Consider the following 25,579-nt stretch of genomic DNA (forward strand, 5'->3'; position numbering starts at 1 on the left):
CTCTATATTTGCTGGGTCCTTCAGAAACAACTATTTTCTTCATCTACCTAGAATTGGGACAATTTCTTCAGTTCTCACGGTTTTGTTGTCTCTGTCTGTCTCACTCTCCCCTCACTCTCTTTCTTCTCCTCTTCTCTCCTCTTCTCTTCTCTTCTCTTCTCTTCTCTTCTCTTCTCTTCTCTTCTCTTCTCTTCTCTTCTCTTCTCTTCTCTTCTCTTCTCTTCTCTTCTCTTCTCTTCTCTTCTCTTCTCTTCTCTTCTCTTCTCTCCTCTTCTCTCCTCTCCTCTCCTCTCCTCTCCTCTCCTCTCCTCTCCTCTCCTCTCTCTCCTCTCCTCTCCTCTCCTCTCCTCTTCTCTTCTCTCTCTCCCTCCCTCCATCTCCACCTCTGTCTCTCCCTCTCTCCTTCCCCTCTCCTTCTCCTTCTTCTTCTTCTTCTTCTTCTTCTTCTTCTTCTCCTTCTTCTCCTTCTTCTTCTTCTTCTTCTCCTTCTTCTTCTTCTTCTTCTTCTTCTTCTTCTTCTTCTTCTTCTTCTTCTTCTTCTTCTTCTTCTCCTCTCTTTCCCTCTCTCTCCCTCTTTTCCCCTCCCTCTACTTTCTCCTCTCTCTATCTCTTTCTTCTCCTTTTCTCTTTCTCCTCTCTCCCTCTATCCTCTCCTCTCTTACTTTCTTCTTTCTCCTCTCTCCTCTTCTTTCTCTTCTTTTCTTTCTTTTACTCCTCGCTCCTTTCTTTTCTCCTCTTTTCTCTCTCCTTTCTTTTTCTCTTCTCTTTCTTTCTTTCACTTTCTCTCTCTCCCCTTCTACTTTCTCCTCTCTCTATCTCTCTCCTCTACTTTTTTCTCTTCTCTCCCTTTCTCCTTTCTCCTCCTCTTACTTTCTCCTTTCTTCTCTCTCCCTCTGTTTTCTCTTCCTTTCCTTTCTTTTTCTCTCTTCTCTTTCTCTCCTTTCTCTTCTCCTCTCTTTCTCCTTTCTTTTTCTCTCCTCTCTTTTCTCTTTCTTCCTCTCTCTCTCTCTCTCTTTCTCTCTCTCCCCCTCCCTCCCTTTACTTTCTCTTCTCTCTATTTCTCTCCTCTCCTTTTTATCTTTTCTCCTCTCCTATTCTCTCCCCTCTTACTTTCTCCTTTCTCCTCTCTCCTTCTGTTCTTTCTCTCCTTTCTTTTTTTCTCCTCTCCTCTTTCTCTTTTCTTTTCTCCTCTTTCTCCTTTTTCTTTCCTCTTTCTTTTCTCTCTCTCTCTCTCTCTCTCTCTCTCTCGCTCACTCTCCTTCTGCTTTCTCCTCTCTCTATAGCTCTCCTCTCCTCTTTTTTCTCCTCTCTCTCCCTCTCTCCTTTCTCCTCCTCTTGTTTTCTCCTTTCTTCTCCCTCCCTCTGTTCTCTTTCTCTCTCCCTTCCTTTCTCTCTCTTCTGTTTCTCTCCTTTCTCTTCTTCTCTCTTTCTCTCTCATTTCTTTTTCTCTCCTCTCTCTTTTCTCTTTCTTCCTCTCTCTCTCTCTCTCTCCTTCTCTTTCTCTTTCTCCTCCCTCCCTCCCTTTACTTTCCCCCTCTCTATTTCTCTCCTCTCCTTTCTCTCTTTTCTCCTCTCTCCTCTCTTACTTTCTCCTTTATCCTCTCTCTCCACTCTCTCTCTCATCTTTCTCCTTTCTCCTCTCTCCTTTTTCTTTTTCTCCTCTCCTCTTTCCTTTTCTCCTCTTTCTCCTTTTTCTCTTCTCTCTCTTTTCTCTTTCTTTCACTTTCTCTCTCTCTCCTACTTTCTCCTCTCTCTATCTCTCTCCTCTCCTCTTTTCTCCTCTCTTCCTCTCCTTTCTCCTCCTCTTACTTTCTCTTTTCTTCTCCCTCCCTCTGTTTTCTTTCTCTCTCTTTTCTTTTTCTCTTTTCTCTTTCCCCCACTTTTCCTCTCTCTCTCTTCTCTTTGTTTCTCTTTCCTCTCCCTCTCTCCCTCAATATAAATCTATTGCCTCTCTCCCTCATGAAATTACTTGGCATTATTTCTTGTATCTAGCCCCTTCTCGAGTCCAGCACAGTAGGCCCCCAACAGAATGAAAGCTACTTAAGGTCAGGGACTCTTGCATTATTTTATCCTTCTTTCCTTGAACCTTTGTTGAATTGAATTAAGTGATGTTCCCACGAGCCTCTCAGAAGCCAGGGCATCCAGACCACACCTCCTCTCGTCCAGCAACAGCAGCTCAGGCTCCCTTCTCTTGCAACAAAAATGCCCACTGATCAGCATATTCACCCATAGGGGATCAACTTCCACACAGCCTCAGCTTTTTAACTTAAGAGAGGGGTGTTTTCGGTGATTTCCTCCCTTCAACTTGCTGTCTACATTTCTAATTATCACTGAATGTGACTTTCTTGGCCAGCAAATGACCATGAATAGGACAACTCCTCCACCTGAGATTCAGCTGTGACTGTTCATACCTACCATGACCCCTCGAGGCTCTGTCCCTCCACTCACTTCTTCCTTTAAACAAATAATCCACCCCTTGGGCCTAGAGCCAGAGAGGACCCCATTAAGGAAGGTCTGGGCCCAAAGACTCTGTTGCCTTTGAGGAGTAGCAGGACCTTGAGGGGGAAGATCAGGGGGGTCACCTCCATCTGGGAAACTGAGCTTTCAGAGTCATCTGCTCTTAGGCACAACTGCCCAAAATATTAAAATGTAAAAAAAAAAAAAAAGATGGGGGCACCAGGGACCCGTACCAACTGCTCTTCCCAGCATTCATCAGGGTGGAATTCACTCCCTTTAGAGGGTCCAGCCCCAGCCCAATGAAGGCCTGGAAAGATCTCCAAAGAGACTTGCCTCAGGAAGGGAAAGGCAAGTGTCATGGAAGTGGGAACAGATGCTCAGGATAGGCCCAGCTGTCCCCTTATCTTTTCCCCACCTGCAGTGGGTTTGGAGGAGTGAGTGGATTCTCTTGGGATGGGATTTGGGTGTCTGTCATGGACTGGGCAGGGGGAGGGCATGGGGAAGGAAGCACTGATGGAGATTCATAGGCTGGTGAGATTTGGAGCTAAAAGTCCCTTAGCAATCATCTAGTCCAACCCCCTCATTTTACAGATGGGAAAACTGAGGCTCAGAGTGACGAAGTGACTCGCCTAAGGTCACATAACCAGGAAGGAGCAGAGCCAGGGCTCAAACCTGGGTCCTCTGACTCTGAATATAGGGCTCTTTGTATTATGCCAAAGTGCTTCCAGGAGGAATTCCCTTACTGGGCTTAGGGGGCCCAGGGAGTCCCTAGGAACAGGGACATCGCCCCGGGAAAAAAACTGGCCAGGGACCCAGTAATAGAGTATTGGGTCAGCATGTGATGGATCTGGGGCTAGGGATACCCCCCTCCTCAAGGCCTGCCCCTAAGCTCTGCCAGTAAGTTCAACAGGAGAGGAGGGGGAACCAGGGGCAAAACTGTAGGGTTGGAGGAAGGAGTGACACAGGGAGGGGATCCAGGGCTAAGACAGCTGGGCCCCTGGAAGACCCTGGGATGAGGGGAGCCCATGGAAGGGGCAGGGTGAACCACAGCCAAGGCCAAGGGGTTGAGGGATACCTGGGGCAAAGAGGGATGGAGCACTAGAAAACCCTGGGGAGAGGGAGGGCAGAGGTGGGCTGAGGCCCTAGGGAGGGGGAGTTGGAGAGCCCCTGAGGTGGGAGAAACCTGGGGCAGAAAAGTGTGGAACATTGGAAGACTTGGGGAGAAGATCCAGGGCAGAGGAGGGCTGGAAACTGGGTGGCTCTGAGGAGAGGGAGGAGAGGGGAGGGAAGAAAAGGACAGAAGGATGCCCTGGACAGAAAGGGTTAGGACCCTGGGAAGCTCTGGGGATGGGGAGGCCCAGGGCAGGACACAGGGAGACCCTGGACAGAAGGGATTAGGACCCTGGAGGCCCTGGGGATGGGGGGGGCCCAGGGTAGGACACAGGGATGCCCTGGACAGAAGTGTTTAGGACCGTGGAAGGCCCTGGGCAGGGGCAAGCCCCGGGGCAGGGCTCCCCCTACTTCTGCATGTCACATTGCAGCAGAAGCACAATGGATGGGTCACTCTTGGCAGCCTCCTTGAACTCCTCCAGGGTGATCTGGTCGTCCTTATCCTGATCCATCTTGGTGAAGATCTTGTCCACACGTTGCTGAGGGGTCAGCCCATCCTGGTTCATGCGCATCATGATGACCGTTCCTACCATCTTGTAGATAGCCTGGGTGGGAAGGCAGGAGAATGGTGAGCCCTGGCCTTTCAGGGAAGAGTGGAGATGCTGCTCAAGGCATCTGGATCAGCCCCTCCTTCCCTGCTGGCCCAGCCTTCTGGACAAGCCCCTTGGATTCCCTGAGACCAAACTTCTCACTGTCCCACTCTGACTTCTGACCCTTGACCTCAGACCTCACCACTCATCCTGACCTCCAATTCCCAAACTTCACTACTTCGCTCTGCTATCTGACCCCCCTGACCTGGGGCTTCAGGGTCATGCCACCTAAAGACTGGCCGAAGGACCTGGGGATGCACAGCCTGGTGAAGAGATTTGGGGAAGTGATACCTATCACTTTCAAGCATTTTTCATGTAGGAAAGGGATTAGCCTTGTTCTTGGCCTCAGAGGGCAGAACCTGGAGCAATGGGTAAAAGTTGAAAAGAGACAAATTCAGGCTTGATAATTAGGACTGTCCAAAATCATAATGGGCTGCTCCCAGAAAGAGTGAGCTCCCTGTCACTGGAGGGCTCCAAGCAGAGACTAAAAAACCATGTCAAGTACGTTATGGTGGGAATTCCTTGTTCAGGTATGGGTTGGACAAGATGGCCACAGGTGCCTTCAAACCCTAACATTCTGTGATTGTGTGACTTTGTGGACTACTCTGACCTCTAATTTAAAACCACTGACCTCTGAACTCACTCCTCTGACCCCTGACCTCTCCAAATCTGCCTTTCTCTTCTCTGACCACCCCAGCCATGTGGCCCACTCTCTGACCTCTAAACCTGTCTTCTCCTTGCCCTCCTCAGTTTCTCCCTTGCTCCCCTGCTCTGACCCTCGGCCCCTCTGAATGCCCCAGCCCCGCTCTGACTTGTGATGTCCCTCGCCGTCAGCACCTCAATGATCTCCAGCATCTCCAGGCGGGTGATACGTCCGTCCCCATCCAGGTCATACATCTCAAAGGCCCAGTTGAGTTTCTGCTCGAAGCTGCCTCGAGAGGTGACCGACAGGGCACAGATGAACTCCCGGAAGTCGATGGTCCCGTCTCCATTCTTGTCAAAGGTGCGGAAGGCATGCTGGGCAAACTTAGAGGCATCACCATATGGGAAAAACTAGATCAAGGAGAGAGGGGAACAGTTGGGGGGAAAGGAAAGGAGGAGGACAGGGAGCCACACACCATAAGAGAAAAGCAGAGAGAAGAGAGGAAACAGGAGGCAGAGCAGAGGACTGAGGCAGGGTCAGATGTGAGCCTGGAGGAGGGGGGAGGGAAGCCCAAGGCAGACTTGTAGGGGACTGATGCATGGAGAAATGAGCAGAGCCACGAGGACAATTTATATTATAACAATAACATTGCAAAGACAAACTTTGAAAGACTTAAGAATTCCGATCAATGCAATGACTAGCCATGATTTCAAGAGACCTGAAGCTACCCACCTCCTGAAAGACTGGTGGTCAGCTTAGGGAGCGGAAGGAGACATCGATATTTTTGTACATGACCAATAAAAGAATTTGTTATGCTTGACTATGTATATTTGTTGGGCTTTTTTTTTTTGGCTTTTTCATTAGGGGCAGGGAGAGAAAATAGTTCGTTAATTGAAAAAATATAAAACAATTTAAAAAAAATTGAAACCCAGGGTCCTGGTGGGAGCAACCTGAAACTGCAGGCCTTGATGCCACTAGGCATGTCCCTAGGGATCTCCCACTCCCTCGCCCCCCCCCCCAGACTCCTGGGGCATGGTGGAGGTAAGCACAAGACCACCTACACTTCCAGGGCAGGGAAAGGTGTGTCTGCGTTGGGGATCAGGTGAGAGAAGAGGGAGAATGGAGAGGGCCTCCAGGTAGGATCTGTGTAACACCTCCCACCACAGGGAAGGCCCCAGCACCCCCCCTTGGGTAGGGACCCTCTCCCTTGGGATTCATAAGCATGAGGCCTCAGGGGCTTCGACTTTGCTCCAGCTGACCTTGGCCCCGACCTCCATCCACAGCCCAGGAGTCCAGGCAGGGGAAGACGGAAGGGGAGGAGGGAGGAGGTTTACCTTGACATAGAGCTGCTGAAATTCCTCCAGGTTGAGGATGCCACTGGGACAGTCCTTCAGGAAGCCTTTGTACCACTGCTTCAGCTCCTGCTCGCTGAACTCCGTGCTCTGTACAAGGTCCTCCAACACCTCGGGGGCCAGCTTGCTGCTTCCTTTCCCCATGGCCCAGCCTTGGGGCACACAGGCACAGAGAGAGCTCAGGCCCTGCCTTGGCAAAGGAGAACCCCTTCCTTGGGGACCTCAGTGGGTCCCCTCAGCCCTTGTGTGCCCCAGACAACCACCCTCCCCAGGCTGGGCCCTGGGAACTCCCTCTTTCTTTCAAGTTCTTTGTTACTACAAAAGATGCTGCTGAAAACATTTGTATATATGGGACTTTCCCTTTGTTTTTTACTCCCTTAATATATATATCCAGGGGCAGTATCTCTGGATCAAAGGGTATGCACAATTTTGTTACTTTTTGAACACAGATCCAAATTGTTTTCCTGAATGGTTGTACTAATTTGCAATTCCACTAACAATGTATTAGTGAACTTATCTTTCCACAACCCCTCCAACATTTGCCATTTTCATCATTTGTCATCTTTGGCAATTTGAAAGGCATAACATAAAACCTGAGGTGGTTTTAAAATTCCCTCTTTTCCCTGATCTTCAATGTCTCAGAATCTTACTTTCCTCACCTGAAAAATAAGGAAAATAATGACTGTACTACCTACCTCTCAGAACAGTCGTAGACTTTAACCTAAAAGTGTAACAGAAAGCATGTCTACCTAGAGGTAGCAAAGTGGTGCAGTGGAGGGAGCTCTGAGTCCAGAGTCAAGAACAAATCCAGCCTCAGACATTTGCTAGCTGTTATCACCCTGATCAAGTCATTCAACCTCTGTTTGCCTCCGTTTTTTAAACCGTAAAATGGGGTTAATGTAAATGTAATGTAAAATGGCATCTACCTCCCAAGGCTAGTGTGAGTCTCGAATGAGACATTACTTATAAAATGCTTAGCATAGCTCAGCACATAGTAGGTACATGGTAGTGGCACATAGTAGGGGTCATATAAGTGCTTATACCCTTCCCAACCCCTTCCTCAATTAACCATATGACCTTGAGCAAGTCATTTCATCTCTATGGGATTCTTTCTCTTCATATATAAAATGAGGATGATAACATCTGAACCTTATTGGGTTTGACTCTCAGCTGTACCATTTGCTGTGTAACCCGGGGTGACTAACCTTTCGGTCCCTCTGTTTTCTCATCTGTAAAAGGAGGAAGTTGGACAACATGACCTCTGAGCGCCTTCCCCCTCGAAAGCTCTCATTCTATGATAGAACACCTTCTGTCATTCTAAAAATCTTTCTTACTCTTAGCTCAGGTACCTCTTACTGAGCTAGAATGGCTTCAAGCCCGGGCTCAGTGATGGAGTCCATATCTGTTGTCCAAGGAGCAGCCTAGCTAAGGTCACAGCAGCCCACCATCGGGGACTGCAGGAGAAGGGGGGAGGGTCCTGGGTTCTACATCCCGACAAGATTGGTGTTCAGTTGTGCCAGACTCTTTGTGGACCTGGGGTTTTCATTGGCAATAGTACTAGAGCGGTTTACCATGTCCTTCATTTTACAGACAAGGAAACTAAGGCAAACAGGGTTAAGTGGCTTGCCCAGGGTCACCCAGCTATTAAGTGTCTGAGGCTGGATTTGAACTCGGGTTTTCCTGACTCCAGGCCCAGCGCTCTATCCACTGTGCCACCTTGCTGCCTGAATAACAGTTACTCTTGAAGATTGTTTACAAACAGAGGGAACCCTGTGTTCTACATCCATACAAGATTAAAACTCCTTTAAGAAGCATTGGAGGGATAGTGAATAGAGCTCTGGCCTTGGAGTCAGGAGGACCTGAGTTCAAATCCAGCCTCAGACACTTAACACTTACTAGTTGTGTGACCCTGGCTAAGTCACTTAACCCCAATGGTCTCACCAAAAAGAAAAAAAAAGCATTGAGATCAGAGATTGAGGAGCAGAGACTTAGGCTGGAAGGGTCATCAAACCCAGTCCTCTTCATAGAACCAAAGAGGAAACGGATGAACAAACAAGGAGGTGGTGATGTGATTTGCCCAAGGCCACAGAGGTAGTAATCAGCATATTATAATTGCTGCTGTTAATATTCCTGGCCAGCCTCTTATTCTGGGTGTGCCATCTTCTCCAGGCAGCCTTCCGTGCTCACTCCCACCTAGAGGGCACCAGCTTCAGAGTTCAGAGGTTTCATAGGGCTATTGAGGTTACCTTCTCCCCTCATGTTACCACAGGCTCATCGATTTACAGCCAGAATGGATCTTAGAGGTTGTTGAGTCCAACCATCTCATTTTACAGATGAGGAAACTGAGGCCAGAGAGGTTAAGTGATTTGCCTAGGGTCACATAGATTACAGGCTTCTGAGGCTGAATTCAAACTCAGGTCTTCCTGACTCTATCCAGTGCATCATGCCTCCTCTACTGTGAGGAAAGACAAGGAAACTGAGGACAGATGGGGGAGGGATTGGCGTAAGGTCTTGGAGGCAATGAGTGTTGGGACTGAGATGTGAACCCAACTTTTGACTCCCAAAGTTGTGTCCTTTCCACCACACCTCTGCCCAGTTGTTCCATCCCTGTCTAAGCCAATCTAGATCGGGTTCTCCCTGAGGGCAGAGCTTGGGTCTCCCTAACCCAACATGGCGCAACCAACTCCCTGTGCAGTGTGGAGGCTGAGCAAAGAGACCTCAGTGAGTGAATAAACTCCTCGGCAGTCCATAGCCCTCCTCCAATTGCACACTTGGAGGAAGCTGATATCCCCATAGATTCAGCAGCATACATTCTGTCACCCTCCTTCATACCCTCCAACGCAGGAGGCCTCCTCAGAGCACTCTAAGGTACAGGGGGTGCAGAACCCAAGTCGGCCACCAGAGGGAGACAGAGACCAACCCCACAGCAACAGGTGTTTAGAAGAGCAAAGGGTGGGGAAGGGGTGGTATTTAGAAGCATGGGGGTGAGGGATAGGAGACAGGGACCATTGGGAGATGCTGAAGAGTTAATGGGAAGTACTGGGGGTGGATAAAATGCTGAGGAATCAGTGAAGGGTATGGAAAGGGCAGTGGAAAGTGTTGGGGATCTGTGAGTCTTGCTAGGGGCAGTGGGGATTTGGGGGGGTCAGTGGGAAAACGCTGGAGAGTATTGGGAGTCAATTGGGGTCAAAGAGGAAAGTTGTGGCAGAGGAGTTTTGGGGATCAGTAAAGGGCATTGGGGCAATGGGGGACGTTGGGAGCAGTGGGAGATGTTAGGGGTCAGTGGGAAAAGGTTGGAGAGTGCTGGGGGGTTAATGAGGAGCAGTGAGGAAGGTTGGAGGCAGAGGAGGTTTTGGGGATCAATAAGGGGTATTAGAGGCTATGGGGGAACGTTGGGAGGTAGTGGGAGGTATTAGGGGTCATTAGAATAGGTTAGAGGCAGTGGGGAGCATTGAGGGGTCAGTGAAAGGCAGTGGAGGAGGTTGGGGGCAGCAGAGATGCTTATGGGAAACCCAGTTGACCATTGAGAGCTTCTTTATCATCATGAGCCACCTTCCTACTCTTCACAACATCTGAGGAGTAGAGAAGGGCTGGGGAGGGGAGCTCGTCATACATTCATAGAAACATAGAATTATAAGATTTAGATCTTCCATTTTACAAATGAAGAAACTGAGGTCCAAAGAAGGAAAGGCATTTTTTCAATGTCACACAATGAGTCAATAGCCCCTCTGGGAGAGTCCTTGCTCAGCCGCTGGAGCTGAGAGGGAGGGTGGGGCAGGATGTGGGGCCCCTGGAAAGAGGACTGAGCTCGGACCAGGCTAGCCCCTGGTCTTGTTACAGCTGCAGAAAGCGCAGAAGGCAGCTTTGGGGGTTGCCTGAAGGACAGCTAGTGTGTGCCTGGGGACGAAGTTCTGTATCTGGCTGACTCGTGTGACTTACCTCCGGGGGCTCAGCCTCACCAGCTGTACTTACTTAGCAGCAAGTCTACCTTCCTGCCTTCCTTCCCTGGGCTGCTGGGAAGATGGCGGAGCCGTGGGGGTGGTGTGGGGAGCTTTCTGGCACTTGTTATCATGAGAGCATGATGAATTCTCTCTGGGGAATGACATGGGGGGAGTAGTTTCCTGGGAGACTGGTTTTCTGGAGAAGGTGCTGGCAGGGAGGCGGGGGGGAGCTTGAGAGTAACTGGCTCCTATTTCTATGCCTCTTTCATGATTACAGATGACTTTCCGCCAAATACCCTGGGAAGGAGGGGAATTGCAGGTATTATTGTCCAGTCCCTCATTTTACAGATGAGGAAACTGAGTCTCAGAGAAGAAAAACAGCTTGCTCAAGGTCACACAGCTAACAGGTGGTAGAATGTAGATTTGAACTCGGGTCTTCTGACTCTGCGTCCAGTTTCCTTTCAACTACACCCCTGCCGGCATCCCTTTAACTGCAGTCTTCTGAGTCTAGGGAAGAGCTGGATTCCTTTCCACTCTCCTAAAAGAGATCTCTGCTCACAGGCCTTAGAGCAGAGAGAGAGAGCTTAGAGATCATCGCACAGTCTAGGGCTTCCCAATCTGGGGGCCATATACTCCTGGAAGGTCAGAGCAAAACAGGAGTAACAATAATAACTCACATTTATATAGTGATTAAAGAGCTTTCCAAATACTTCACTTGGTCCTTAAAACAACTCTGTGGGGTAGGTGCCATTTTTACCCTCATATTACAGATGAGGAAACTGAGGCAGAGCGGGGTGAGTGACTCACTCAGCAAGTGTCTGAGGCTGGATTTGAATCCAGGTCTTCCTGATTCCAGGTCTAGCACTCTGTCCACTGTGCCACCTTGTTATAAAAAGCTCATAATATAAATATAAATATAATATATAATACATATATAATATATAAATAAATATAAATATAATATAAAAAGGTAATATTTGGTAAATAACTATATTATCTAATTGAAATGAATTTGTTTTACTTCTAATATACATACATATTGAAATAAACTCTGGAATGTATTTCTTTTCCTATCAGATAGAAAGACTGGAGTCCAAAGCAAGGTTGGGAACCCCTGATCTCATCCAACCCGTTCATCTTATACATATGGAAACTGAAGGGAAGAGACTTGTCCAAGGTCATACTTAACCAACCCATATTATCCCCGCAGTCAGGAATGCCCTACCTCTCTCTCTTTCCCTGTTGCAGTCTTAATCATTCTTTACAGGAGTAAGTGGCAGAGCCTGTCATGTCGCGTCAAGATGTTACACTATGTTACGTTACGTTACATTATGTTACATTATGTTATGTTATTAGCAATGGCACTAATCCCTGGTCAACTTTATATTCTCTGTGTGTGGGCCACTTCCCTCAGGCAGCCTTCCAGATTTACAACCTCCTGGAAAAGATCTCTCCTGAGCTCACAGGTTTTGGAGCTGACCACAGCAGTCAAAAAACACTTCATGCCTTCCCCGGCTTCTCTTAGTTCCATAGGTTGTAAACCTGCGGCTAAGGCGGGATTGCAGGGCCCTGCACACAGTAGGTGCTAAATAATATCTAGAGGGTTAAACTGAATTGAATTTCAGGGGAAGGGAAAATGTTGGAGAGATGAAGTCACCCAGGACAGCAAGCTAGAGTATGGGTGTCTAAAAAGGCGGGATGGTGTCATTCAGGGAATTTGACCTGAAGGCTAGTTCTGGGGCTGAGTTGGGATTCAGGTGTCTGTGAGGGAAGCAGCTTTTCCCAGAAGCCCAGGAGTCTGGACAAAACCACCTCTACTTCCCCAAGGTCCAATGGGGCCGAGAACACTGGCCTTAAATTCGGAGAGTAGGAGTGAGGTTGAACACTCAGTGGAAAGAACTGTGGATGTGCAGCCAGAAGGCCCGAGTTCAAATTCCAACACTACAGCTTACTAACTGTGTGACTTTGGACAAGCAGGCCCAGGTGATCTGAATGTCATAATGTGGGCCACTCTGACCCTCATTCTCTTCTTCTGTGAAACAGGCCTTATCAACCCATGCCCCAAGGTGAGGAAAATGTTTGGGCCATGGTAAAGTATTATAGAAATAAGGTCTTTTTTTTTTTCTTAAAAGGCCAGAAAGGATTGGAGCAACAGGAAGCGGTGGGTGGGCCGTGCAAAAGGAGGGTCTTGGCGAGAAGGAAGCAAGGCTTTCATGTTACACTGGTACTTACCTAGTCTGTGTCTAGGGTGTGCAGGGGCCGTGAGTTCACACGAGCTGGGGGCAGGGGAGAAAGGGGGAGGTCATGAGTCCCAGGGGCTCCTTTCCCACCCGGGACTTTGGGCTGCGGAGTCTTTCCCCACCTGCCGCAGGGATGTAGGTGGTGCCTCCTCCCACCGCCTGACTCTGGCTTGCTTCTGCATGTGTGCATATGATAGCGAATGTGTTACTGAGCGTGAGGGCCACGGGTGCACATACGCACATATGTGTATTACTTGTGGGGGAGTATCTGTGTATACATGTATGAACACGTGTTCATGTCGCATGTGCATTGTGTGTGTGTGAGTGTGCATGTATCTGTGCGTAGGCATGTGTAGGAGACCTGGCCTCAGAGCCAGGAAAACCTGCATTCAAGACCCCCCTGTGACACATACTGGCTGTCAGACCCAATACAGCATTTAGTACAGTGCTGGGCACATAGTAGGGGCTTAATAAATGCCTGTTGTCTGACTGGACCAATCGGTTAATTTCTCAGCTTGCTAAGACTCCAAATTGCAGGGATGGTGCCAGCCCGAATTGGCACAGAGTTTCCTCTATCAAAGAGGTCACAGGGCCATGCCCTACCTCGATCCCTATGCCTTTGGGCATGACTGTGTGTGTATAAAACACAATATTATACACACACATACACATATATCTTCCATATAAGGAATTATGGAATTATATGGAATCATGTATGTATTTCTGTCTCCCTCTACCTCTCAATCAGAAAACCTTACTGTGTGTCAAGTGCTGGGGATACAAATACAAGTTAAAAAAAAAAAAAGGTGGTCCCTGCCCTCAGGAAGCTTCCATTCTAATGGCACATACCACTACCTCCTAGAATCCCTCCTGTCCTTCTGAACTGTGCTCATGATCCCTTCTCCATGAAGCCTTCCCTGATCCCTTTCTAACTGGGAGAGCCTCCTCTGCCCAAATTCTTGTGCTTGGCACGTTTACTGACACTGTGTCCCCACTAAAAAGTGAACTCCTTGAGGGCAGGCGTAGTTTCCTTTTGGTCTCTCTTTGGATCTTCAGTATTTAGCACAGTGCTGGGCACCTTGCTAAGTTCTTGTGGATTGGGGGATTGATGGGTGGATGAATGTGTTTGAATATAAAGGGGCTATGAATATGCACATATGTGTATTCACATATGTTCAAATATAAAAATGTGTGCATGTGTATGAGTGTGCATGTCTGAGGTGTGCCCGTAGATGTCTATGATGTGTGTTTGTGTGCATGAGTGTGAGTGAATGAAAGGGGATGTGCACGTGTATGAGTGTGGGGCAGGTACATGTGTTTGGAGGTACATACGTGTATGAGAGGCTCACCTATGTGTTGTCTCAATGAATAGCTATGAGAACATGTGTGTGCCCCTGCATGGAGGGTGCGTGGGCATCTGTTACATGTATGTCTGCATGTGTGTCTGTAAATATATACATGTGTGTATATTTAGGCAGAAACGTGCAGTATGACCATGAGCATAACTCTGTCTCTCCCTCTCTCTCTCCTCTTTCTCTCTCTTTCTCCTTCTCTCTCTCTCTCTTTACACACATATTGTCACAGGCTGTATGTTACTGTCTGTGTCTATGGACCCATCCCTCTCTTCCCCCTCACTGAGCTCAGTCCTCACTATTTCTCTGTTTTCCCAGTCAATGGGTCCTTTCTCCCCCATGCCCTCAGGGCCTCAGCTCTGCCTCCTCCTCTGATGGTTCCCTGGCTCCATACCCCACCTTCAGGCCCACCCACTCTACCTGTGGCTGCACATGCCTTTCCCCAAGCCCAGGCCTAACCCACTCTTCTCCTGCTTGACTCCTAACTTTCTTCTCCTTCCCCTGGGCCCATATTCCACTCCACATTCCAGAAAAGCCCCCCTTTTACCTTTAGCCTATCTCCTATTCCTATTCTCCCTTTGACCTACAGCTACTTCCAGCCTATATCCAAGCAGTTACCAAGTCCCCCCAATTCTCTCTCCTAAATATAACTCCCATCCCTCTCTCTTTCTTTTCATAGCTTCTGATTCGGTGCAGGTCCTCATTAGCATCTTCCTGGATGACAGCAATAGTTTCCTAACAGGTCTTCCTGCCTTTCCCCTTCCTCCCCTCTAATCTACCATTCATTCTTATCCATAAATCAGACCAGTCAAACATTTGTTAAGCACCTACAATGTGGCAGGCACTGTGGTAAATGCTGGTCCCTGTAATTTGTCTGCTCCAAATTCCTCCATGGCACCCTATTGCTAACCAATTAAAATCCAAACTCTTCTGCATGACATTCAAGGCCCTCTACAACCATTCCACCTTTCCATTTTATCTCCTATTATTCACCCCTACTCATATTATGCTCCAGCTGGAGTGGTTTATTTTTTGTTTCTTGACTGTCCTCTGAGCTTTCCCCTCCATGATTTTACTGACATGATTCTCTCTACTAGGCATGACCTGTCTCCCTCTCTTCACATGTTGAATTCTTACCCATCCTTTAAAGTCCAACTTAAATTTTGTCACCTCCTCCAGGAAGCCTTCCATGATCTTCAGACTGGTAAATTCCTTCCCACTGAGACCTCCCATAGCCCTTTATTTGCACTTCTGGAATGTACTCTAATATACTCACCATGTAACATGATGCTATCATACATGTGTATGTGTGTGTGTGTGTATGTGTGTGTGTGTGTTCATGAATGACCCACCAGAATCTCTCCTCTTCTCTGGATTGGAGTCCCTGCCCTGAGCCTGGACCAACCTCTCCAAACTGTCCCCCCCGTCATCTCCCTTCCCATCCTCTTTAGTGCCCTCAGCATGTCTCTACATCTTGGCACTGAGACAGGGAAGCTCAGTAAGACTCAGGGAACATCGGTTCAAATCTTGGCCACTACCTTGCTGTGTGACCTTGAGTAAGTCATGGCCTCTATGAGGACCATGTCACAACTCAGGTCCCTTCCAGCTTGAACATTCTATGGTCTCAAATCTCTTCTAAACTCCAGATCTCCTGTCCTGCCCTTGAAATAATGAGTCGCAGAATTGTGCAGCTGGACAGGACTCCAGAGCTCATATCACCTAATCCCCATCTACATCCCTAACAAGCAGTCGTCCAGACTGTGCTTGAAGGTCTCCAGTGACAGGGAACTCATTACCTCCCGAGGAGGTAGTGAGCTTTTCAACAACTGGACTTGTTAGGAAGGTTTTCCTTCTATCAAGTTGAAGCTCTGGTTCTGGATCCTCAAACACTGATTGGATGTCTGGGACTGTCTATCCCACCATTGCTTCAAGGATCATAACCAAGGTCACCATCTTCTGATTTCCCTACCCAGGTTCTAGGTTTCAGCATTTTCAATGCTTCTCCCTCCTTCACCACCTAAATACAATCCACCACCTTGCAAATCCCTCTTGAATCCTCCTTCTCTCCATTCCCGCAGCCACCATCTTAAACCAGGTCCTCTCTTCTTGTCCCCATAACAGCCTCCTAGCTGGCCTTCCCCACCTTCGGGCTCTCCCTCTCTCACCATTCCACACGTGATGCTAGGTGGATTTCCCCAATGCCCAGCTTTGCCATGGCCCTCTCCTACTCAGAACCCTTTGATGACCCCCTAGTATTCAAGGCCATCCAGAGTCTGCCCCTCCCTGCCCCCCCAATCTCCTCCCTGCACACAAACCCCCCATTCTAGCTCACATTTCCTTTTTAGCCCAAACACGTGCCATTGTTATTTCTACCTCTGGGTCTTTGCTCATGAAGTTCCTCCCCCATCTTCCTCCAGCCCTCACCAAGCTGTCCCCTACCTCCTTCCCACAGTTTCATTAAGTCTTTCTACCTAAAGGTAGAGCTCAAAGCCTGGCTCTTCTATGAAGCCTTCCCTTATTGCTCCAGTCCTTAAAGATTTTTCTTCTTTCTTTCTTTCTTTCTTTCTTTCTTTCTTTCTTTCTTTCTTTCTTTCTTTCTTTCTTTCTTTCTTTCTTTCTTTCCTTGAGACAATCAGGGTTAAGTGACTTGCCTAGGGTCACACAGCTAGTAAATGTGTGGGGCTGGCTTTGGACTGAGGTCCTCCTGACTGCAGGGTTGGTGCTCTATCCACTATGCCACATACCTGCCCCAATTTCTCCCTCGTCTAAAGGCTCACCGCACTAGGACACAGCCTCATTCAGTTTAATACTCAGAATCACAAAATCAAAGGCAGTGAGGTGGACGGTGTTGACCATGGGGTCAGGAAGACCTGGTGCAAATCCCACCTCTGATACTTACTAACTGGATAGCCCTGGACAGGTAACATAATCTCCCTGAGTCAGTTTCCTAACCTTTAAAATAATGGTCTCTAAGACCCCTCTCAGTTCTAAATCTATGATGCTATGGTCTTGACTCTAAGAGCAGGAAGGAAACTTAGAACATAGAATACAAGCACATAGAATGTCATAGCTAGAAGGGACCTTAGAACTTAGAATGTTTGATCTAGAAGGAACCCTAGAACATAGGACATCAAAGCTGGAAAAGTCTTTAAAACAAACAATGTTAAAACTTGGAGGGAGCTTAGAACATAGATTTCAGAATTGGATGAAATCTTTAGAACAAAGACCATAAAATCTAGGGGGAACCCTAGAACACAGAATGTCAGATCTGGGAGGGGAGCTTGGAACAGAGACTGTCAGAGCAGGGAGGGACCTTAGAACATAGAATGTTGAATCCAAGAGGGACCTTAGAACACAGAATGTCAGAACTGGGAGAGTGCTTGGAACATAGAATGTCAGAAGGGAGAGGGACCTTAGAACATGGAATTTCAGAGCAGGGAGGGACCTTAGAACATAGAATGTTGAATCCATGAGGGACCTTAGAACACAGAATGTCAGAACTGGGAAGGACCTTAGAACACAGAATTTCAGAATTGAGAGGGAGCTTAGAACATAGAATATTAGAACTGTGAGGGATCTCAGAACATAGGCTGTCAGGACTGGGAAGGACTTTAGAATACAGAATGTTGAAGTTAAGAGGCACCTGAGGTCCCAGCATGTCAGAACTAGAAGGGACCTTGGAACACAGAATGTCAGGACTAGAAGGGGCCTCTATCAGAGGCCTACCTATCCTGAAGCCCTCCCTTTCGGACTGAATCATTCACCGACTGCTGCAGAGGTGATCCTTCTGGCCCCCCAGCAGACTGGGATCTCCTCTGAGGCAGAAGGCAGACTGCACCTCACACCTCTATTCCCACAGGGCCTCGCACAGGGTATAGCACAGGCCTGCAAGAGGCACGTGTGTGTTGGCTGGTGAAGTAAAGGTCTCTCCCACCTCAGGGGGTGCCGCAGCCCTGGTGCCTCTTGCTGGGGCTTGAACATGACAATCCATCTCTTGCCTTTTTAGTGATTGTTCCCCATGCCTGGAATTCACTCCTCCATCCCTCCTTCAGCCTCTTAGAAAGCCTGATTTCCTTCCAGACTCAGCTGAAGCCCCAGCACCTAGTACCCTCCCTCCTAAAACTACCCTGGGTTTAGGTTGCGTGACGGAGAGAGTACACGGGATTTAGAGTGAGGAAGGCCTGAGTGGAATCCTGTCCCAGTGACTTATTAGCCATGTGACCCTGTGCAAGTCACTTAACCTTTGCCTAAGCTGTCAAGTGCGGCTGATGAAAGCATCTACCTCCCGGGGTTGTTGTGAGGATCAAATGTGACACTGCATGGAAAAAATTAAAGTGCTCCATTAATGCCAGCTGCTGTTATCGTTAACAAGAGATTCTGCCTGTGGCTAGATGCCTGCACACTGTTATTAGAATGCAAGCTTGATGAAGGCAGGGACTGCCCCTTTTTGTCTTTGTATCCCCAGTGCCTGGCACAAGGCAGACCCTTAGTAAAAGCTTGTTGACTGATGGATTGGGGGCTGCCCTACTTGGGTTGCCCACGCTATTACAAGCAATCACTTGCCCGTCCCTCCGGCGCAGGGGGAAGGCAGGAACTGCCACCTCCATTTTAGAGGTGAATGATCTGAGGCCCCAGAGAGGGACAGGGACTGGCCCAAAGCCACAAAGCAAATTAGTAGCTGGGCTGAGGCCTGCACTCAGACCTTCTCTCGGTTAGAGAGACATCTAACAACAGCACTCTGTGATACCAGATCTCTATGATACTTCCCAGCCATAGTCACACCATGCCACCATGCCTACCCCTCCTCCCAATTTCCCTCACACATCCCTATCCAGCTCCTCTTTATATATAGTCTTTATATATTAGAATGTAGGAACTGTCCTTGCCTGTATTTGTATCTATCTATCTATCTATCTATCTATCTATCTATCTATCTATCTACCTATCTATCTATTTCTCTCTCTCTCTTCTCTCTCTCTCTCTCTCTCTCTCTCTCTCTCTCTCTTCTCTCTCTCTCTCTCTCTCTCTCTCTCTCTCTCTCTCTCTCTCTTTCTTCCTCCCTCCTACCACCACCCAGTCATCTCCCTGGTTTTTTCCCTCCCAAGGCTCACCAACCAGCCTCCTAGTCTGACCCTTTACCATGCTGGGTGGACCACCCCCTCTTCCTCCCAGGCCTTGGTGGGCTGCGATCCAGAGCAGAGCAGGCAGCCCAGAGTGAGAGAAGGAGGGGGCGATTCCTCACCCTCGCCCAGCTTCAGAGAGAAGCTGGTGCTGAGGTGGTTGCCATGGCAACAGCAGCTCTCTGGTCCAGAGATTGTCTCTCCTCTCTCTGCCATGGGCAGTGGGATCCCTGGGGTTGGAAAAGGTTCTTGCTCTTCCCCCACCTCCCAACAACTGCTTCAAGGACTCCTCTCCTCATTAACAGTGGTAGAAAATTACATTGAGGATGGTCTGGTTACTCCTCCCCCTACATCAAGAATGTATGAACCAGGGAAATGAAGAGAAGTTGGGGGTGAGGGACAGTGAGGAGTCAGAAAGAAGGAAGGAGAAGAGCCAGTGAGGCCATAGCTTCCCCCTCTATACGAACCCTGAGAAGTCTCAGGGATGGAAAACCCTATGCCTGACTCCAGGGCAGAAGCCAGGCAAAACTAGGGTAAGTAGAGACAAGTCCCAAGAATGGCTTAGGTGAATGACTGCTGAACTTGGAACTAGAGATCTTGTGTTTGAAACCCATCTGTGCCATTTATTACCTGTGTGACCTTGGGTAAGTCACTTAACTGCTCTTGGCCTCAGTTTCCTCAGCTATAAAATGAAGGAATTGAACTAGATCATATCCAAAGTCCTTCCTAGTTCCAAATCTATGATCAATGGCCTTCTCCCCTCCAGCTATCTGTAATGGACCCCTAGTTCTGGGTTGGCCTCAAAGTAACTGGGGGTGTCTAGTGAGCTCCCTGTTCTTGGGTCACAGATGGGACGTTCCCAACCATCTCTAGGCTTCTAGAACCTAGAGTGACACAGAAAGAAGGGACCTTAGAACACAGAATTTGGAGCTGGAAAGGATCTTAGAGATCATCTAGTTCATATAACACAGAACCTAGGATGTCAGGACTGCAAGGGACCTTAGCACACTGAATACTGAATTCCAGAGCTGAAGGGAACCTTATAATATAAAACATAAAAGGTGAAAACTAGAAGGCAGTTTAGCATATAGAATATCAGAGTTGGAAGGGTTTAGAACAGAGAGCCTCAGGGCTGGAAGAACCCTTAGAACATAGAGTGTTTACCTTACAACATAGAATTTCAGAGTTGGAAAGGGTCTTGGAACTTAGAATGTAGAATTCAGAGCTGGGAGGAATCTTGGAACATGGAACACTGGAGCTTCAAGGAACCTTGCTGCACAAAATGTCAGAGCTGGAAGGAACATTGGAATGCAGAATGATGAAGCCTCAAGGGACCTTAAAGCATGGGATGTCAGGGCTAGAATATACAATGGCAGACTGGGGAGAGACGTTAGAGTTCATCTAGTCTAACCACGTCGTTCTACAGAAGGACAAGCCTGAGGCCCAGAAAGGGAAAAGAACTTGTCTAATGTCACAAAGCAAGTCGGTACCAGAAATGAGACTTGAGCTCAAGTCTCCTGATTTTTCATTTCTGGGCTCTCTCCCTTTCTTGAGGTAGGAAGTGGCTTAAACATCCTCAAGTTAGAAGAGGATAGTTCTGAAAGAAGGCAGGATGGATCCGAGAGGAGAGAGATCAGAGACCAGAAGACCAGTTAAAAGGAAGGGACAATGCAACTTCCTGACCAGGAAAGAGGTGATAAAGCTGGAAGAAGGGGGCAGGCTGTGAGGGCAGAGAGCAGGGGATGGGTGGAAGTGAGCTTGCAAGGGAAGACTCAGTAGGTCTTAGTGACCAACTGGCTATGGGGTATCATGCAAAAAGCAGAGGAAAGAGTCCAAGGGAATATCCCAATTCCCTAGTTATGGTTCTCAGAGGCAAGGATGGAAGCAGAATAATCAGTCTGTAATTTATGCTCTGTGCCCGGAACCTGTTCTTCACGAAAGACTTGGAGCTCAGGGGATTTAGGCTTGGAAAGTTCTTTAGAGATCACTGACCCCTCATTTTACAGATGAGGAAACTGAGGCCCTGTGGGGATCACAGGATCATAGACTCAGAGCTAGATGAAACTTTAGAGGTCATCTAGACCACCCCCTCCCCTTTTACAAATGAAGCTAAAGGAAGGTAAGCGATCTGTCCAAGATCACACAGGTAATAAGTTGAAGAGGTAGAATTCAAACTCCGGTCATCTGACTGACTCCAGATCCACTGCCAGGACAACCCAGAATTGAGTCATGTGGCTGGCTGGTGGCCCTCTGGGAGTCAGGGTTACGTGTGTGGAGCTAGGTCATGCTTTAGGCAGGGTGCTGAACTCAAGCAAGGACCTCAAAGCTCCCTTCTGGCTCTGGGATTCAGAAAGTCTATAGGACATTCAGGTATGGTGTTCTGAGGTCTCTTCTGGCTCTGAGATAATGTGATGTGTGTGATTGTGTGTGTGTGCATGAGTGTGCAAATAAGCAAGAAGGAGGGTGACTTTTGGGCATATACAGGTTATGTGGGGGGTAGGTGGGAAGTAGCTATGTGGTGTCTATATTTGGTTATGTGTCGGTATATGGGAAAGGACAGTATTGTAGGGCCATGGATAGACTATGGTGATCTGTGCCTACTATATATAAATGGGGGTGGGGATGGGAGGTAGGGTGTGCCTATGTGGGTAGAGTAGGGGGATGATGTGGGGCCACAGATGTGTTGGGGAGTCATATGTGGGTTGTGTGTGTAGGGGAACTGAGTTTGTGTTTGGTCTGTATGGAACGTGTGTGTGGGATGTGTAAAAGGTATGTGTTTAGGGGTAAAATATATGTGGGTGGTTTCGGGGGGTAGTGTGGGCTGTGCATATAAAAGGTGTGGGTTCTGTGTTTGGTATGGGTGGAATGGAAGTCGGATGTGTGTGGTAGGGAGGAGGCATGTGAGAAGTATATGTATGTGGGGAGCTGTGTGTGTGTGTGTGTGTGTGTGTGTGTGTGTGTGTGTGTGTGTGTGTGTGTGTGTGTAGTGGTTATGAGCATCTTTGGTGAGAGACACCTGGGTGGGGGCAAAGTATAGAGAGAACTCACGTGAGTGAAGAGAATCCCTTTCCTTCCCTCCCCTCCAACACTTTACTCTGGGAAAGGTACCTGGGGGGCCAAGTCTGCTGCCCCTGGCGAGGGGGACCTTTCTACTGGCCAAATGCCGCTGGCCACTGGAGTTCCCCTGCCCAGATCTGCAGGATGAGTCTTGGTGGGTGGATGGGTGGGTGGGGAAAACTGTCCTGAGGCCCTGACCTGTCCTGAAACTGATAGGGCCACCTTGGCTCAGCGTAGGTGGGATGGGACACGCTGAGCTTGCTTCGACTCCCCACTGCCTGAGCTAATGAACAGGGACATAGTGGGACTGGGAGGGAATGGGGAATTAGGGCACAGCTTCCTCTGGAAGGAGGGGGAGGGGGTATGAGGGGATGAAAAATAAAGGATAGGAGATCAGGGAGAGGGAATGGGGGCGGATAAGGGATTAGGGATGAGGTGATGGGAAATGGGCTGCAGAGAATGGGGGGATAATGGATGAGGAAAATGAGGGGTGAGAGATAGGGCATGAGGGAATGAAGGTATGAGGTGTAGGCAGATGGGTAGTGGGTGAGGAGGGGGGCAAGGAGATGAGGGAATGAGGCTATGAGGGAATGAGGCTATAAGGGAATGAGGGGATGGGATGGGAGAATGTGGGATTAGGAGGAGAGAAGATGATGGGATGGAGACGTCCCTTTGGGGATATAGAGATGGGGATGAGGGATGAAGGATAAGAAGATGGGGAAGAGAAGATCGAAAACAAGGGGTGAAGGATGAGAAAATGTGGACAAGGGAATGAGGGTGTCGGGGATAAAGGGAAACGAATGTGATTTGGGTTGAGAATTCTCGGAGCTCAGGCGCTGGAGGCAGGTTTCTATAACAGCCGCCAGTTGAAGAGCCAGAGCCGAGGGAAGGTGGGGCATGGGGGAGGTACCCTCCCCGCGACCCCTGTCCCCTCCATCCCTACAGCAGTACCTGGGGGGAGGGATGCTCCTCGTCCTCGCTGCTCTCTGGTGGTGGGTCTGTCGATCCTCCCCGCTCAGGAGGGTGACGGGCCCCAGGCACCGGGGTCTCGGGGGTCCGGGAGTGGTGAGGGGCGGGACGGACGGACAGGCGGGCAGGCGGACAGACTGGGAGCTTCTGGTTCCCCGCAGGGACTGCCCCCGAATCCAATGTATCACTACGGGCCCCTCAGAGGAGACACTGATTTGCATGGACTCCGCCCCAAGCCCGGCGTCGAGGATTCTGATTGGCTCAGCCGGAGAAGAGTGACAGGAGTGGCCTTCAGGTGGGGTTGGGGAGGCGGGATGTAAGGGAAGAAGAAGCCTGCCTAGATTGGGGCCTTGAAGGCCGCTCTTCTCCGTTTTGGGGGGTCTGGCCCCATCGGGACTGGGGATGACTTCGGTTCTACTGCCCATCAGGTCTTAGACTCAGCCTAGGAAGCAGGGGAGCCCGGTGGAGGTTAGGGAGAGGCTTGGAGGCTGGAAAGAGGACAGTGCAAGTTTGGGGATCCTTCCCCCCAGTTCTGCCCTTTTAGGCAGGAGAGGCAGTGGGGCTTGTCTGGAAGACCTGAGTTCAAGTTCTACGCTGACGCAAACTGTTGACCACGGTCAAATCACGTAACCTCAGAGAGCCCCAATCTCCAAGGCTATGGGATGCAGATCAGTTGCCTGTCCTTTGGTAAAATTGGCAAAATCCCCTCCCACTCGCTGGACCTCAGTTTCTCTATCTGCAAAAGGACCGAAGTGGAAGTGATAATTTCTAAGTACTTCCCAGCTTCTGCCTTCTATGTTCTAGGGCCACTTCCAGATAGGAGGTTCTAAGTGGAAGGGCTGCTGTGCCCTGATAGAATTAAGTTCTCTGAGGGTGTGGCATGTTTCATGCCTGTCTGTGTCCCCATGGCTGGGCACTGAGTATATGCTTAATAAATGCTGACTGATGGATTTGTTGTATCGCCAGACATCGCCTCTGTATCTCATCTGCTTACTTTGTAGAAATAAAAAGGACATTGTGACGGTAAGCTCCCAGTCCCTGGAACTGTTCAAACAGACCGCAGATGACCCTCTGAACATCAGGGGAATTGCTGCAGAAGCAGGGAGTTTGGGCTAAGTGACGTAGGAGAGCCTTTCCAGTCCTTAAGGTCTGGGCATCTGGGCTTTTGCTGGTGTGGCCAATTCTCCTTTTCAGTGTTTTCATAGCACACCTGTGATAAATTGGATAGTGTGATAGAAAAAGCTCTGGGCTTCTCCAGAGGCAGGGGGCAGGAGAAGACCTGAGTTATAGTCCCACCTACACCATGGACTCAAAGTGTGACCTTGAGTAAGTCCCTTCCCTTCTCTGGGCCTGGTTTGTTCTCTATAAAAATGAGGGAGGCAGATTAAATTATCTCTAAGGTTACTTCCAGTTCTAACAGTATTCTGGGTTCTAAGGTCCTCCCAGCTCTGACATTCTGTATTCTAAGGGCCCTCCTAGTTCTGACATTCTGTGTTCTAAGGCTCCTCTCAGTCCTGGCATTCTATGTTCTAAGGGCTCTCCAAGCTCTCTCTTCTACGTTCAAATATCCCTTCTAGCTCTGTGTTCTATGTTCTAATGTTCCTTCTAGCTCTACATTCTGTTTTAATGTCCCTTCCAACTCTGATATTCTGTGTTCTAACGTCCCTTCCAACTCTGTCATTCTCTTCTAATGTCCTTCCTAGCTCTGACATTCTGTGTTCTAAGGTTCCTCCCATCTGCGACATCCTGGGTTCTAAATTCCTCCCCAAATCTGACATTCCATGTTTTAAGGTCCATTCCAGCTCTGACAGTTTATGTTCCAAAGTTTCTTCTAATACCGACATTCTAATACTGACAGTTGGTCCCTTCCAACTGTCAGGTCCTTAGATACTGTTGAGTAATGTAGACAGGGCTAAGGGCTTTGGGAGGATCCCCCCTCTGCCAAAGGGGATCTGGATAGCCCAGGTCTGACTAGCTGCTCCCTCCTTCTCTACCTGACCTGAGGGCAGCAGCCTCCACCCAGCTGGTGTGACAGCCAGCTCTTCCCTCTAGACCACACAGGTATTGTGGTCACTCCTCCTGCCCCTCCTCATCGTTCCCCCAACCACCCCACACTCACCCTATTGCCCCCAAGGAGGAGCTGATCTATGGCTTTAAGAAGGGATAGAGATTCAAGGCAATTCCTTCTCAGAAACAACGGAGTCGTTGCTATGGAAACTGCTAGAGCCCAGAGAAATCTCCCAGTGACCTGGAGCTTTAAAGAGGCTGTGTGTTTCCTCTGCCTAGAAAGCCCATGTGTCTGGGGGTGGGAGTGGAAGGGTGGGGGGCAGAGGAAGGAGGAGAAAGGGATGGATGAGAAGAAGAAGAAATCACTTCACGGTCTGCAAAGTGATTTCTCCTCAGTCACCCTGTGAGGTAGGCGGTGCTGGTGTTCTTATCCCCATTATCCCAAAAGAGGAAACAGGCTCGGATGGGGAAATGATTTATCTAGTGCCACATAGTAAGTATGTCAGAGCCAATAATCTGGCCCAGTCTCCTGACTTCCTGGTCTAGGGCTCTTTGCATTGACTCCCATGTTGCTTCTTGAGAAAGGTGGGACTCAATCAACTTATCTCCTGGGTCCCTTCCCTAAGAGATTAGAGCAGAGGAAGGGCCTGAGGGCAGCAGGGCACAGGGAAGCAGCCCAGG

At 48.9% G+C, this 25,579-nt stretch overlaps 1 protein-coding gene across 1 annotated transcript; it reads right to left on the minus strand.

Annotated features, from left to right (window-relative positions):
* Positions 1-1,222: 1,222 nt before the first annotated feature.
* On the minus strand, positions 1,223-23,112 carry HPCAL4 (hippocalcin like 4). The gene is given in 7 exon segments (XM_020983586.2): positions 1,223-4,172; positions 5,055-5,270; positions 6,195-6,364; positions 12,386-12,429; positions 22,874-22,991; positions 22,994-23,060; positions 23,062-23,112. Coding segments are annotated over 7 exon segments (864 nt in total). The 3' UTR covers positions 1,223-3,974.
* Positions 23,113-25,579: the final 2,467 nt, after the last annotated feature.

The sequence above is a fragment of the Phascolarctos cinereus genome, unplaced genomic scaffold, assembly GCF_003287225.1.
Source record: "Phascolarctos cinereus isolate Bilbo 61053 unplaced genomic scaffold, phaCin_HiC Scaffold_726;HRSCAF=1367, whole genome shotgun sequence".
Classification (NCBI taxonomy): domain Eukaryota; kingdom Metazoa; phylum Chordata; class Mammalia; order Diprotodontia; family Phascolarctidae; genus Phascolarctos; species Phascolarctos cinereus.